Genomic DNA, 16,624 nt, shown 5'->3' on the forward strand with positions numbered 1-16,624 from the left:
TTTCGCCACTCCAAGGGTCGAGGGGCTTTGCCTTTTACCACCCTTGGCAGTGGCGGCGACTCGGTCGATGTGTGTGTCGAGGAGCCACTGAATCGGTTTTTATGAGCGAGCTGCTCGATCATATCAATCTTGCAGGATGTGATGCCTTCAGCTGTTCAGCTGTAAGATGGTGGGGCGACGGTACTTGTCGACAGTGGGACTGCCGCGCTCTGAAAAAAGCGGTTCCCATCGGGCTTGCCTTCGTTTCGCATTTTTATGATGCTACTTACAGGGGACCGTGTGAATGTGTTTCATGTTCCATCCATAGTGATGTGATTTGTCTATTGTTTGAACATTCAAATCTTAAAGCGATTTCCCGGAGCATTATGCTCATTGGTTAGTTTCATAATGCGGTTGTCGTGTGGAACCACAAATTGGCAGTTTCCATAACAACCAGCTATTTTGTAGATGTTGATAACAACGTTGAAACAGCGGGTTGTGTGTTGTGTAGCGGGTTGAGTCAACACAAGTTTGTGTACCCAGTGCGTCACCACTATGTTTACCTGACAGACGAGTGGTTTCTACAATAGTGAGATGGCAATTGTTTACAAATATTCAAATACCTAGTTGGCAACGATGTCTGAATGAAAGTGACAATGATTTTGTCCATGATCATCGAAACAGCGCTACCTACCGATTGATTCTTTGAGCGATCGTTTGGCGATATAATCCAAAGCGCACAAGTCAGATGTTTCAAGACTAACCTCATATCGAAGGTGGATCCCATGAAAGGTTCAATCTTGTGGCTGACTGAGGCAGCGGTGTATGGCAACACCGGGTTGACATCATTCCAAAACTTATCCTTTTCCAGCTTGGGATGTTTCCCGTACAGTTTATCTACAGCGATCATAGACACTTCTACGTTTCTGTCGATGCACCAGTTCACTTCAAAGTCATCGTCGTCCTCGCCGAAAGGATTGATCAATTGCTCGGCAACCTGAGATCAGCGAATCAGAAATTGAACGACAAACAAAAACCGAACGAGTAGAAATTGCAAAGACAAAATCCCTCGTTGGTTATCTATAGAGTGGGATATGATCAAATGCAAGAAGCTTAAACATATTTATTGCAAAACTATTTTGTAGCCAAATTATTTTTTGTTTTCAACAATCCTAGGAAAAACCTAAAAGAAGGAAGTTACCAATCAATTCTAGAATAAAGAGCAATCGACCTTGAGCCATCCCATGTAGAAGAAGAATTGTCCGATGGTGAACAGAGGCACGTATAAGTCAACCTCGTGACCTTTATACTTTTGTTCAGTGTCAAGGAACTGCCGACTGAGTAGCGTTGACATGAAGAACATGTAGACGGCAACCGTCACCACCTGAAAGCACAAACTTGTTCATCACTTCTGCAAATAAATCACTCACTGCCCAATCTCCATATATATATAAATGGGGTTAGTACAATTTACAACACGGGTAATGTTTAGATTAACTATCACTTTGAAAAGTACCGACTACTCTTGAAGTATTTGCATTTGATGCTGAAGCAGACGAGCTTGAAAAAATTGAATAAAATTCAATAGTGCACCACTCTTAGTGGAATCATAGAACCCATCAAAGTATAGATGTTTGACATAGAAGGATTAGGGAGTACAGACGATTGAACGTTGGAATTAAGTCTAACGTAGAAGTGTACACGCCGGGAGGTAGGACCCCAGACAGCGACTTTATCTGGTCCAAATCTTTACCAGATCGGGTACGGATCTGACCAGATTTTTATCGAATAAAGTGGCTGTCTGGGAAATGAAGTGAAGAAAAGTAACGAGGTTGCTGCGGCGAAGTTTCTTCAAAGGAATGTTGAAAATTTTGTGAATAAAAAAGTAGCAACAAAGTCCTAAAGTTGGCAAAACAGAAGGAAGTTTTATAACGACTATTAAAGGCAATAGATGAAGTTTGTTAAGTATTTTCACAGATATGGAGATTTGGGAAAAGTAACACTACGCGTGGTTCAAGGAAACGAAGCAGAAGTCGACAAAGTGTAACGTAGTTATGGTTTTAATTAGTCTGAATAAATGAGTCACAAATAGCCTACAACAGTCAAAACAATGTATATCAAAGGAAAGTGGAGCCTGGAAAACCATGATCGCCAATGTTTGTATCAGAAACATAATCATCATAAAAAATTGAGATGTAATATTTTCTGCATATTGACTTGAAAACTTTAGTTGAAAGATTCAAAACATTAAACTTATTATGTCAACACGACCATATGTGTGGTTTCGAAAAAAGTTTCTATTGGGCATTCCATGAATAGGTGTGAGTGTAAACAGAAAGCAGGATGACTGACCTGCGTATAAACCAATGGTACGCTGATCCAATCGTAATTGATCAATTGGCCACAGCAGCTTCGGAAAGTGTTTAATTCCTGAAAATATCATGCAAATTTGAAAATCTTTTTCTGAATGCATTTGCAATATGGAACCAGCATTACAAAACTTTGGAAACGATTGTGTCATATTGGGTTGCTGCACTTTAGGAGGTGAGAAGGTAAACAGTTGGGAGTTGATCGCTTCCAAGTTGGAGGTAAGATTCTGGAATCTGGATTCTGTCTAATTCCAACCGGACAACGCAAACCTGCGATTCAAATTCAGCAAGTTCGAATATTCGATAGCCTATAATGCTCTGTAGCCTATAGGCTTAATAATCCAAAACTGCCGATTTGTACCAAATGTTGGCAACCTCGATCTCAGACATAGCTCAAAGCGTGGATGAGAATGTGAACGTGCATTGCACACGAATAGAGTGCTTTGACCTAAAAAAATGAAAGGTAAAACTTGAGTATTGTCCTGTCGCATGAATGGTCAGTTACATGTTGCAGTTCACCTTAATGATCAGGTTGAAAGTCATGTCGTCGTATATTCTCCCTTCTTGGCGTACTTTGGTGAGGAGGTTACTGAACCACAGTAATGGGATCCAGTACTTAAGGTTGGCAGTTTTCGCACTTTCGAATTGTTCATGTTCATTCCCGGTCATGATACCTGGTCAAGAGATATTTACTATAAACTGCAAACAAGTAGGCGTATGTAGCGCCATAAGCATTGAGCCTATGGCAACAATAAGCGATGTGTTTGACCACGTTTCCTTGTACATCCCACCAATGTTTTAGGCTCGGCAAGAAGTGAGCAATGCTTTTCACCATCTAGGGTAAGTACCGAACCAGGATCATAGGTTTGGAGAAGTTAAGCAACGGGATAACATGAGATTCAATCTTGAAAAGTTAAAACATTAAATTGTTTAGTTGGTTCATTCTTGTTGCAGTCTGCTTGTTCTGTTTCGTTCCGTAACATTTTTCAAATATTGCCATGTCATGTACGTACCTGAACAAATGCAAACGTCGAAGAATCTTTGTTTGTACCAATTGTAAAGAGTAATTCAAAAGGATTGTACATTAATTTCATAAGCAATTAATAATTGATTAGGTTCATATTACAAGCGATGTATTAATTTCATACTTTCTGGTTTGCATCAAAACTTACATCGAAACACATTGAGTTTGGATGTCGGTGATCATTTTGCGTGGCAAATAAAATCACATGCAGTTAATGGAAGCCTTGGACTATATTTGTAAATATTTATAATCTTATAATGCTTAACCCTCTTGTGTTGCTGTTTTTTGCCTATTTGTGGTACAACAAAGCAAACTCTCTCCCGAAACTATAAATAATAAAGTATAGTTATATATATCGTCAGTGATTAGTATAATGTATAAGTTTCCTGCAGCAGCAATCGATTACAATTAAGCTTAAGACAAAAGAGACCTTCTTCGAACCAGGAGAGTACTCCCTTGAGCAAGCCGTTATCTTTGCTTAAAAATAATTATTTTGTAACTTTTATGAATCGAAAGATGAACAAATTTTGTTATCAATTCCTTTCAAGTTCATTTTGCTACTGCAATCAATCAACTGCATTGGTTGGTTTGTACGGTTGTACTCCCCGTCACTGCTTCCAACACAACCGATGGCTCACCTGCGTCCACTACGTGTCGTATTGTTGGAAACCTCTTGTAAACGGCGGTGGAGACGCTTCTGTAGGTGAGCACTTGCGCGAGGTTCAAGTATCGAACCAGCGTTCTTCGTATCAACCTGCCGCGATCGTCGACGCCGTGCACGTTCGAACCGATGATGATCATCAGTCTATCCGGCCAAGGAATGTTCTCGAATTGGGACCACCATCGGCCAACCACAATGGACACGTAAAAGCCTGTAGTGGGATGAGTGCATTGGTTCAGCCGCCACACTATGCGCTGGCATGTTTGGGTGGCAGCTAGTCTTGGTGAGTTGGTAACCTTTCCTTGTTGTGCACACTATTTGCGATTTATGTTTGTTGTAGGCCTAATTGCGCAGTTTTCTTTTTAACAAAACCAAATAAACAGAACTGCAATACAGCGAGCCGCTCAAGCTATGGCGAGATGCACTCGCCCGATCATGCATCCGTGGTATAGATGTGCGTGGTTACGCCGTGAGCAAATGATTTGATAATTAATTCAACAAACGAGTCTCGAAGCAATCGTTGTATTTGTTTAAACAAAAGTTGGTTGAGAGGTTTTCTTTTACTAACATCTTCCCCACTTCCAATGAGCTCGGAAACATATCGTGTATTTATCCAACAAGAAACTACTATACTAGCCTATACAGAAGCACTTTAGTCGCGAAGATCAAAGCTATAATGATATAGTGCTATAAAAACTCACCTAAGACGAAGCTGATTGGAATGAGGTCTGTGTAGTGGTGGAACTGTATGCACAACTTTTCGAAGTAAACTTTGCTGCTGCCTTGCAGAACGAAACGGTAAAGGAGGGAGAGGAGAACGTACAGTGCGATGTAAATGAAGAATTCACTATAAAAACAAATCTTTTGTTATTCAGGTAACAAATGTCAAACATCGATGAAGATATATTTTGACCATAACCCTATGATTGGAAAGGCAGTCTTCCTGTAGTATGTGTTTTATTTTATGTGAAAAACGTGCCAGTATTTTCGTATTTACAATATTTCAGTTTTTAGCACTGGTTGTTTGAACAGTTTAGTCTTCGAAAAGTTTGTTACACACGAGTTTACTTTCTGTATTTTCTGCATATTTTTTATGTTGTGATCGCAGTGTATGTTGTTGCAACGGGCGCAAATTAAAACATGATTATTATTATAAATTCGGTTAGCAACACACAACTCTATTAACTTAGAAGTTTTTGGACCATCATTTTTGCGGAGGAGCTGGTTTGCGAAATTTTTAACGATTCATTTTTAGCCAAGCAGTAAGGAGAAGTGACAAAACACTAAGTAAACAGACGTTCAATGCTTGGCAAAAGTATCCTCGTATGCAGCTGGCAAAGTGTGGTCGAAGCGACGAGGATACGAGAGCGAGTTTTCTTGAATCATGGCAAAGTGACGTGTATAGTAATGAATGAGAAACGTCGCAGTTACATATTTGTGTGCAGAAGTTACATACTTGTGTGCAGAAGTTACATACTTGTGTGCAGAAAGTTTAGACAAAATTGGGTTCAGTAATTTAACCGGATGCATCTTTTTATTCCATCCAAAGAGTGCGTGGAGTTTATTTTTGTTTGTTGCCATTAGTGATCTATGCTTTTGATGGAATACTTGAAAGTAAACGGTGTTACAAAATAAGTTTTCAATGCTATAACTTAGTATGGAGACCAAGAACAATAATGATAATAACGAGAGTTTGGTAGCTACTTAGCCTAAGTGATTTTTTTCCTATGCTAGTCGGATACTAATCCGCAACCCACCTACTGGCCAACTTGTATGTGAACCAGGACATGACTCGGGAAGCCTCTTTGGCTTGTTTGCGTTTTGATTTGTTGACTTTGTCTTTGCAGTGACGTCAACAATGAACCCGCATGGTACCAAAAGCGATAACAGTTCGGTTTGTTTGCGTTTATACTAACACAACACAAGCTAAGTAGGCGGGAAATATCACTATGTTTGTTTCAAAAAATTATGCCTGCAACTACGATACCCATTCAGGCTGGGTTGAAGATTCGTTGATGTGATTACAAATATTTTTAACTCAACAAGAAATGGAAGACAAGACGTTCTCCGCTAAAAGTCAAATGATCAGCATGAACCACTTACCGATAGAACAGTTTGTAAACGCTTCCCTTCCATCTAATCAGCAAGCTGGAGAAACCACCCAGCCTTGCATTGGCGACTTTGTGAGTGTACGTCACGGTCATGATATCAACAATGTGATCTACGGATTGATCTAATGCAGTGTCGTAGAAAGTTCGCTTTATTACATTACAGGCATAAAATATTCAGCCTACGTCTAATCCCCAAGTCCTCTGGTGTCTGTCAATGATCCGTGCAATGTTCAATTTCTTATTCTTGTTAAACACGGAAATAAAATATTTTGATTGAAAAGGGATTTCGTTACCTGCAAGATTGTTTTGTTTTCGTTTCTGCATCGAATGCAATTTATTTGCAAAAATTTTCGTTTCGCTTTATTTCCAATCGCTTCCCATCAAATTAATTTTGTTTCGATCAACAAAAGCTCGTTTAGAAAAGCGCCTCGCCCTACATTTCCTTTGTAAGTTGTGATTCACAGAGCGAAGTGACATTGGTGTCTGCTTGCAGAGAAGCATATTCCTTTCACTGCCACTTCCTATTAACACATAGCCTGCTATAAGCTGAACTGAGATTTCTATTTTAACTATAGATGGCCAGGTGTGCTCTGATGAGCTTAAAGAAGTCGCAACTAAGAACGACAACATTGTTCCCAACCAAATGCTTCAGCCGAGTGAGGTAGAGATTCCAGCTATCGATCTGTTACATCGTCAAGTGACGTCAATCTAATGTCAGGTTTTATGGTTTACCCACTTGGAAAGTGAGAAACAACCGTTTATCTTTCACTAGATGATGCAATAAAAACTGATTCTTGCGCCAAGCGCCTCAAACCACCTGGTACCGGTTCGACAATAAACATGACGTCATTCGTTCACTGCTTCGCATAGATGCGACTTCAACTAACGTAAGATCCACAACAATCTCCTGTCGTGCGTATTGTTGCCCTGGCAACATGTAATTAAATTGACCTGACGTTGATGAACTGAGACACCTCTCTTGCCCAAACTTTTATGGTAGAAGCAGCAATAGCTAGTCTGCTGAGGAGCACTGATAGACCTAGCACAATCTTATATCTTAAACGGACCTTTTCAACAACCACCGAAACTTTGGTAGCCAGCCTTCATTTGCATTTCAACAATATTCCGTGTGCGTCGCTGTTTCGAAACAAAGAAATGTCGCTGCTGTCGCGCCAGAGCTGTCTGAAGAACTCGTTCCAACCAGTGTATAGCGGAACCAATCGATACGACGCTTATTCACTTACAACAACAACAAGCTTGTGGAAGCCGAGTGTAGCTGGGACTGGTCACATGCGACTGTTGTGTTTTGGATTATGAAAATTTTTATTCCAATAATATCCTCTTATTTCTCCAAGAACGAAAATCAACGTTGAAAAAACAATGAAATATTGATAGCTCATCAAAACAGCAAGCTTACAAAGTGGTCAGGGCTAAAGCTACGACTACTTAACTAAAGCGGTCGGATATTTCCTTTGTAATACGTTGCAATATTCTTTGTTCACCTTTGCATCAGCTAAATATTGTTGGCTTGAGGTCAGTAGAAAACAAGGATTGACGACCGCATACAGTTGTATTGCGCATCTTACATGTTTGAAACCAAGTAGGTCTACCACCATCAGGGAGTTTGACATCTTTAAATTAGACATAAATCGAACGGTCTTTGTTTGGAAAAAGTCCTCAGAATTTAAATGTGCCATGAAAGCTCCAATTGTAAAACGTTTTCGCCGCTTCTAAGATCGTATTGTGTATACCCATCCAGAAAAATTGCTATTTTTTGACATTGATCTAACACTTAAAGCCGTTGAATCAATGAATGAAACTAGACCAATTTTGTTGGCGCTTGAGAATTGCCGTTCAGCTTTATATACCAAACTACAGAAATGAGATGTCAGAGTACCAGAGATGTAGCCTATTGAATCAGGTTTTCTGGACTCCTGCTCCACTCGGACTCTAAAGTCTGTGATTCCAAATCCAATCCTGCTACAAGTATTTTGGAAATATATACCAAAACCCAGGTTTTGAATACAGTAACTAATACCTTCCCTATCACCTGTCATAAAAAAAAAGAGTATTTTGAAATGAAAAATGACTTCTTAAAAAATAAAATCACAGACAAAAATAATTGCGCCAAACGCATCGAGAATATTTGTATGTTAGAAGTATCAACGAAAAAAATTAGACTCTGACTCCAATCCGACTGCAAGAGCGCTGCAAAGCTGCAAGAGTGCTAATGCACAACGGTTCATACGATGATTGCTTGCTAACAGATTAATTAATATGTGGAAAATAACTCACAAGAGTAAAACAAAACAACTGGCGAGCTATCGGGAGAGCAAGTTGGCCAACATAATTTATTGGTTAATCAATTTAAAAATGTTGCTCGGACGACCTGACGCTTCCTCACAGATCCCAGGGGTCCCGAAACACACAACTTGAAAAACAGTGTTTTAGTATCTAAAGATATTAATATTAAAATAAAACTAGCATTCTTTATCAAATTGTTAAGCGGTGAAGTTGATACTGTACTTTGATACAATGTCGGCTGTTGGTTGGTTGGTTTTGAATCTTTATCTTCGGACCGACAAAGCCTTGATATGTTATTCCTGGTAGTTTCGCGTACTTGTAAAGCTCTTGACGCAGGGCTGGTCACCGAGATTGACAGAGTGAAGTTTTCTGATTGTTGAAGTGTTGTTGCCGGGGAATTATTCCATTCACTAGGTGCCGCTGAATGGAGAGCAGTCCTAAAATGCGCTGCTCAAGTGCACAACCCGAGAGTCGAACCAGCACCGCGTGGTTTGCTACATGTCCATAATATTCACCGCAAGCAACATACAGTAGCGGTACCACGCCAATGTTTTTAAAATTCTGGCAAGCTCTTTAACTGAGTAAATTCGTTACGCCAATGTTGTTGTCGCCCATTCAGAGGAAGGCAAGTCAACTTTTTGTGTGGCGCTTCTCCCATGTTCATCGCTGCCAAACGTTTTAATTGGAATGTTAGCTTAATGAAATAAACTAATTTTTAATGGAATACAATGAAATATATTTGGCTATGCAGTGGAAGTTTTTGTAGGACATTGAAGCAAACTAAATGGCTTATTGTCATTGTGACGTAGTTCCTCAACCACCAGACACCATTGTGATAAGTTGCTGACTCATGATTGATGCGTCAGCGATGGCATGATGTTTGCGCAGGGTCAGCTGGTGTGGTCAATACATAAAATACTTGTTTTGTATCTCACTTGGTAAGTTTCAAACTCGCCGAGTGCTTAATAATTAATAACAAACGCCTACGGACCTGACCTGGTACAAAGATATGTGGCCTATAGTATTTTTGGGGGATTTTATTTGTAAATTCTATATAGTTTTTCGGTTATTTTTCTTTTGTTACTTTTTAGCCAATATGTTATACCAAACGTAGGCTGTGCAATAAGCAGTTACCTTTTAAATGAAACATGATTCAGTGTTAGTCTAATTCTTACTTGCGCCGTAAAACAACGCTTGATTTCTCAATATAACCTTGCAGTGGAAGGTTCAACAAAGATGCAATCGTATTCGTATGCTCTTGATTGCACGTCGAACCAAGGATCTATGCAGCCGATTTTGAGAGATTGTGCATATTGCTTTTTATGAATTTCTTGTCTTTCGTCACTCCTTCCATTTATTAATATTATTACTCGAGGATAGCTGCTTAGCTGGAAGACCTTCCATTTCATGAGTTATTAGTATCCATTCTATCATTTTTGTTCAGTTATTCCAGAAGTGCAAGTACAATGTAGAGTCTTGTAGACATCGTTTGGATTATTGATCAAGGATACGTTGGTCATAAATCCTCAGACCCGACCCGCTCAGACTTGACTTTAGAAACCTTGCACTTTGCTGTTAGTGCATGACCACGAGGTGGCACCATTGTTGCGCTTGGTCGGTAGCCACTTTAACAAGTCGAAATTCTGCCACTGAAATTGACTACAATGCAGCCGCCAACCAATCAGAACGTGTTATAAGAGGCTACCGTCCAATTGTGACCCTTCTAGCACTCATCCAGGGAGTTAATGCTTGTTTTGAACTTTATTTGGTAATTACAGAAGAAAAAGAGCAATAGCAGTGGTGAGAATCGAACACGCGACAATGAAATGACTACTTTCTAGCCCTAACCTTAACCCCTAAGCCAACCAGCTGACAAAAAATCCATCACTTAATTTGCTTTCTATGATCTTCTTTTCGCCATTTTTTACGTCACTTAAACCGTAGCTTATGATTGGTTGGCGGTTGCATTCTAGTCAATTTCAGTGGCAGAATTTCGACTTGTTAAAGTGGCTACCCGCTTGGTCACTCGCTTGGTCATGTTTTGATTAACGTGGCTGTGCAGTGTTGCCGATTGACAAAGTGTAGGTTCGTTTCCCTGCTGTGCTACTTTTTACATCCACTAATGTCGCAGAAGATGAATAGAAAATAAAATAAATTCATTTTAATTAATCTTTCTCAGAGCATGTTACAGTCCGAGCCTGATACCTGATGGTTGGAGCGGTGGTGATGGTTGTTGCGGTGGGGATGGTTGTTGCGGTGGTGATGGTTGTTGCGGTGGTGATGGTTGGAGCGGTGGTGATGGTTGTTGCGGTGGTGATGGTTGTTGCGGTGGTGATGGTTGTTGCGGTGGTGTCCATCAATTGGAGTCAAATCTCATTGAACTTGACGAATTATTTTTTTAAGTATTTTATTGTTTATGATGGATTGATGTCTATTTTACTTGATCACCGCATTCTGTTAATGATTTTGACTAAGGAAGACAAATTTTTTAAACTGTCTATTTAAAAATTAAAACTTTGTGTCTTTTTATACAAGAAGCATTTTGATTGACTCAATCTTTAGGTTGGACTGGGAAAGCTTCTCGCAGAGCTTAATCCTGGCAGTTTCGCATACTTGTAGAGGCTTTAAATCACTGACGCAGGCCCGGTCACCGAGATTTACAGTGTGGAGTTTTTCCGATTATTGAATGGAGTGCAGTCCTTTACGTTCGTTGCTCAAGCGCACACCTCGAGAGTCGAACCAGCGCCGCTTGATCTTGAAGCTTCTTCGTTCACGAAATCACGCGTATACTAGAACCGCAAGGTTTGTTGGAGATTCTTGTTTATCTATTTGCTCAGTGTGTTGACTTGTAATCTCTGTGGAAGTATCTTTAGAAGTTTTAGTAGAATTCGCAGCTAGTTGGCCTACTGTGAGTGTGTAATGTGCTGACAGGGATCGCGACGCGAACGCTTCTACTATGACCCCTTGTGTTTTATTGATAGGGAAATGAACAATCTTTCTGTATTCCAAGAAATTGTACATGATAAATTGATAACTTAAAAAGAAAACGTTAGTCTGAGTAGTTTTTATCTAATTTATAAATGTTTCACCGGCTTCAACCAACATCTTTCTTGTTTACAGTACAATACAGCGGTTTGAAGCGAAGCTTTGTAGCAATAAGATCTTTTGACTCAAAATTTTAAGTCTTCTTTTATTTCAAAATAGCAATTTCATTTCGTCATGCCCTCCAAACAAACATGAAATGCATTAAAATATTAGAACACATAAAAATGGGAAGCTTTGCGTATGAAATGCTTCGACAACATAAACAAACTTTTATCTAAAAACAAAATAAAACGACGTTTGACAACATAAAAAGAAATCTAACTCAACCCCATGAAAATATTCTGTAAAAGTAACGTCGGCGAGGTTCAGACAATGTTATAACAATGAACCTTGATGCAACTGCCAACATTTTGTGGCCTACTGAAAGCTTACTTTTATTTCTGTTGTAGAATCGTAAAAGTAAGTTGCCATAGTAACAAGAATGCCTCATGCAAAAATTCCCATGAAAATTGCAGCTTACCCCACTGGGTAGAAGTGAAATAATTCAACAACACAAAACCGGGGGAACGAAGATTTTATGATTCTTCGTAGCTCGCTTACGAAGCTATTTAACTTTCTTGTGCAGGTTTTTGAAATTTTCAAATCATTGGTTTGTCGAAATAGATCGAAAAACTAGTTCCGTGCAACGGAAAAAAGCAAGCTCTGGGAAAAGTGAGAACAATTGAAATTGGTTTCTTGTTTTTCAACTCATCAACTCAGGAATCCCTCAGGAATCCCTCAGGAATCTACCCGGCAACTGAAGTCAAGACACCCTTTTGTGCCAGCTGCTGTTGAATTACTACTTCCATTCAGCGATCATGCCATCAGCGCAGCACACTTCATGGAAGATACTTGGAATGCAGCGTGGTGCGCCACCGACACCAAACTACATGGTTTTATACCCCACCAAGTGGCGCCCCCCCCTGGTATGGACCTGCCTCGGCCGACTTGGGTCAAGCTCAACAGAATCTGAACAGAAGTCGGTCGCTTCCATTCCAACATGCACAAGTGGGGTCTGGCTCCCTCATCGGCCTGCGAATGCGGCGCGGAGGAAAAAACTGCTCACCATGTCGTTCTCGAATGTCCCATTTACAAGGCACCAAATGGAACGCATGGTATAGCAACGCTGGACGAAGCTACACTCACCTGGCTCTCCACCACCTGCCCTGAAATTTGATCTAGTCTCAAACGAAAGAGAGAGAGAACTCATCAACTTTTTGAATTTGCGTTTTGCAAATGATTTGTTTGGTCTTTTGTCTGACAGCAGCATGCTTACTTTTATCTTGGCGAAATCAGGCCCGGATTTAGAGGGGGCAGAAGGTGCAAGTGCCCCTGGCCCCCCGTTTGTGGAAAAATGTGATTTTGTGGTTTGTTTTTATTTTTTCAGCCTTTGAAGTTTCTGCAAAATGCTGTGCAGTGCTGGATTAATGCTACTGTAGACGTGGAGGCGGTTTATCGCGCCGCAGGCGCGAAAAATTTTTTTGCACGGAACCCCCGATCTAAAAGTGCCCCGGGCCCCCCATCAGCTAAATCCGGCCCTGGGCGAAATAAACAAACGGCATAAGGAGTATTGTGTTGGAGATAGATTATATTGTAAGCAATGCATACATTTTATCATACGGTATTACGTAAATAACCTACTTTGAGTAGAGAGGCTACGCAAGGAGGGTGGTTTTCTGGCACAAGACTTCCTCGTGCCCGTGAACTTCAATTCCAATATGAGCAATTTTTATTGTTGTGGAAATGCTTTGTGCTTCTATTGCACATTATTCTATGTTTAGTTATTAAGGTATTTTACTGGGCAGACAATAGGTGTTTGCAGAAGAAATTATGTTGATATTTACTTAAGAAGGCTGGCAAGCGGTAGTCATTTCTCGGAAAAGATTCCTCGCTTTGATTTGCAAAATAAAGAAAGAAATTGTTTAATTCATATTTTTTTGAATTGTCATTGGAATAATTTTTTGGAATTAATCATCAATGCGTCATTTATTAGTCTGTTTCGCGCATGACAAGCGAGCACCCTTAACCTAGTCCTGATAGATTTAATTAGCGGCCAAATACATACAATCGACAGGTTATAACGCCGTTACCTCTTTCATCATTGCTAAAAGGTGGTATGAATATTAAACTCTCATTTCCATTGTTTAACTTGCCTGGAAATAATTATTCACGTTTTATTCAGTTTTATTTGCAGTAACAACATCAATAATTTATTTTTTCCAATATTAAAGATATTCCAGAAATATTGATTTTCTAAGCCCTGTAAGTTCCTTAGGCATGATTTGCCCGTTCTGCTCAAAAATGATTTGTATCAATGTGAATATTTCGTTGCGTAAAATCATAGATCAAGATGGGACTTTCATACTCAACAAGTTTGCAAATCAGTCTCATGAAAAAGTTTATAAAATGTTATTTATTCCAAAACAAGCAAACTGTGGCGCGCTTCATTGAATGGACCAAGCCGCTTGGTCAATTGTGTCGTGTAATTTCAAAGGTTGATGATATTTGGCATAAACTTGGGAGATCATTGACTCGGATGCGGGAATTTATTTCAAACGGAATCTTTCTGAAACGGAGAGAGATCTTGTTTAACTGAACCAGCAAAGTTGACAAACTTTGTTCTATTCTTTTGGGGCTGCATTGAGTATCACAAGGTGGTAGGTAGCTTTTCACTAATGACGAAATAACTTCAGGGGTTGCCGAGTCAGAAGACGCCGAGGGCGAAGTGACCTGCAATATCGACAAACTGAACAGTGGATTCCTTTTACCAAACCACTAATAATCACGAATGAGTAACCAAGACAATAAGTTGAGAATAACATGCAACAGAAAGGTAGTAGCGTAGGCAGGGTCGATCAGGGGATACTTTTGTACTCGGCCTGAAATCTTCCTAGTGGGCCTGGAAACAAAAAACACCACATATTCTTTGGTACCATATTGTTTTCTTTGAAACAGTCTTGTTTGTGTGACCCGAGCATTTTGTTGGTCCTGGGCATTTTGTTGGTAACGGCTCCAAAAATATCATCTCAACGGCCTTACAGATGTGTAAAGAGTTCACCAACTCTCACTTTACTATCTTTCACTCTTCGGGTGATAATTGAACAACATGCGATTCAAATATTGGGCTTGGTTGTAAATTCTAAATCGCCCCCAAAGTGAAAGTTTTTGATCGCTGCAAGCCTCGTACATTAACTTTTCATAGGGCCCTTGTTAAGTTTAGCAGGCCTGCTTTAGTAAGAGGAAAGAGGAAAGGGGCATCCCAAGATGAAATGGCTTGATACAGTGACCAATGACAACGGAATGGGCATGAAAAAGATGGAGGATTGTGGATTGTGGAGGGAGAAGGTTTACAGAGTGACTGAGAATCGAAATCGACTGAACTGATGATGATTTCCCAATTGAAACAGCTGAAATAATTAAATTTTTATTGCTTCAAATCGTTACTGGAATTGCAAAATAAAATTGTGGAAGTTCTTTGCAAGTGAGTTATTGCCTTTGCAGGCACGCCACATCCCATGATGCTGTTTAAGTGTCCTGACCCGTGGTCCTGACTAACACCGCATGCTCTTGAGCGATGTGAAAACGGCGCCGAGTATTGTACCAGGGCTCTCACAACTTGGCTATGCAGCCGACTTATTGAATAGCTACAACAGTGCCACAAGTAAAACTAGTTTCCTGGGACAAAATCAACGGATTGCAACTCTGCATTGTTGCATTAATTCGTCATTTGTCCATATTTGTTACAGACTAATTGAAAGACTTGCTTTGTGTTGTACTGTAAAAGCGAAAATCTTTAATTTTCCTGCACGTCACAGAAGGCCGAAGTATCCGTAATGCAGTGAGGATATGTCTGGTAATAATATGATGATATTCTAATTCTGATACAAAATTATAAATGAGGGTGTCGCTAAATGATCTTAAGCGAGTGTAGAGCCACAAAAATACAACCATAACATTATTAAAAACAGAGTGAAACTCTTCTCTAAGCATTTGATAAACACTGTAAAGTGACTTGCGTTCTTCTGGTGACAGTAGAGAGTAGACTGCTAGGTTACCTCTTGATGTTAAGGATGATACCTAGCCTTTTTTTACAGACGTTTTATCAGTCAGCACGATAGACTTGATCAAGTGGGTTGAAACAGGTAAACACAACCTGTTCACCTGTTTAGCCACAAATGGCACAACACAAAAACAAACTGACGAAATGAATAAAGTAGCAAGAATCAGAGTTAAAAAAACGCAACAAGATTACCGCTCAGTTTAATTGATAACGCAGTATTGACTAAAAACAGTAGGCTACTATCCAGAAACGTAAATTTATCGACCTCTAAGATCAACGTCAAGACACGTTGAAATAATATGAGACAAGACAAAAATGAAATCAGCAATTACAACGATAGTGAAGAAGCTATGAGCAAAAAAAAAGATGCGAAATCAAAGTAATTTTTTTCTACACAAAGGAAAAGCTCTGACCTTCATTCTGGTTAAGAACACATCGTGCCTTTTGATTTGTCTACCAACTTTCTGTAAACAATCTTTCTGTATAATCTGTTTCAGTTTTAAGAATAGCAGCGTTGGTCCAAATAATTTTATGGTCTGAATTTATAGAGTGTTTGCAAAGAGCGGAATGCTCCGGACGTTGAAATTTAATAGCTCTTTGGTGCTCATTGATTCTTGATTTAAGATCACGTTTAGTCTGCCCAATGTAGATTCAGTCACAGTCTTGACATGGAACTTGGAAGATCAACCCAGAAACTTCACCATCTTTCATGGGGTCTTTAGCCGAGAAAAGGTATTTACTTATTGTCAGATAGGGTTTCATCGCAACCTTTATTCTTATGCCATTGAGGATACGCTGGATTGCATCAGAAAACTCCCTTATGTAAGAAAGACAAGCAAAAGATTTAATGTCCATGACGACTGTTGTATTTCCCTTGTCTGCTTTCACAATCTTGATTGAATCATCGGATCGCAGGGCTTTTAACGCTTGCTGGTGTTGTGGAGTTAGGTTGGGTGGAGGAGGTTTAGCTGATTTTAAATTTTGAGTGATCTTTGCTCTGACCACATCAGTAGCTGATGGGTCAAGGAGCCT

General features: G+C 39.7%; 1 protein-coding gene across 1 annotated transcript in view; it reads right to left on the reverse strand.

Moving 5' to 3' along the window:
* LOC145776624 (uncharacterized) overlaps positions 1 to 6,319 on the reverse strand; it is a 28,891-nt gene extending 22,572 nt beyond the window's left edge. Inside the window, exons 1-7 of the mRNA XM_082587853.1 lie at positions 6,137 to 6,319; positions 4,735 to 4,880; positions 4,011 to 4,244; positions 2,868 to 3,022; positions 2,332 to 2,409; positions 1,211 to 1,363; positions 744 to 976 (exon numbers count right to left, since the gene is read on the reverse strand). Of these exons, the coding sequence (XP_082443979.1) occupies positions 744 to 976; positions 1,211 to 1,363; positions 2,332 to 2,409; positions 2,868 to 3,022; positions 4,011 to 4,244; positions 4,735 to 4,880; positions 6,137 to 6,237 (1,100 nt within the window). The 5' untranslated portion in view covers positions 6,238 to 6,319. The remainder of the gene's footprint in view (positions 1 to 743; positions 977 to 1,210; positions 1,364 to 2,331; positions 2,410 to 2,867; positions 3,023 to 4,010; positions 4,245 to 4,734; positions 4,881 to 6,136) is intronic.
* Positions 6,320 to 16,624: the final 10,305 nt, after the last annotated feature.

Source organism: Aplidium turbinatum, chromosome 9 (assembly GCF_918807975.1).
Source record: "Aplidium turbinatum chromosome 9, kaAplTurb1.1, whole genome shotgun sequence".
In the NCBI taxonomy this organism is placed as follows: Eukaryota; Metazoa; Chordata; class Ascidiacea; order Aplousobranchia; family Polyclinidae; genus Aplidium; species Aplidium turbinatum.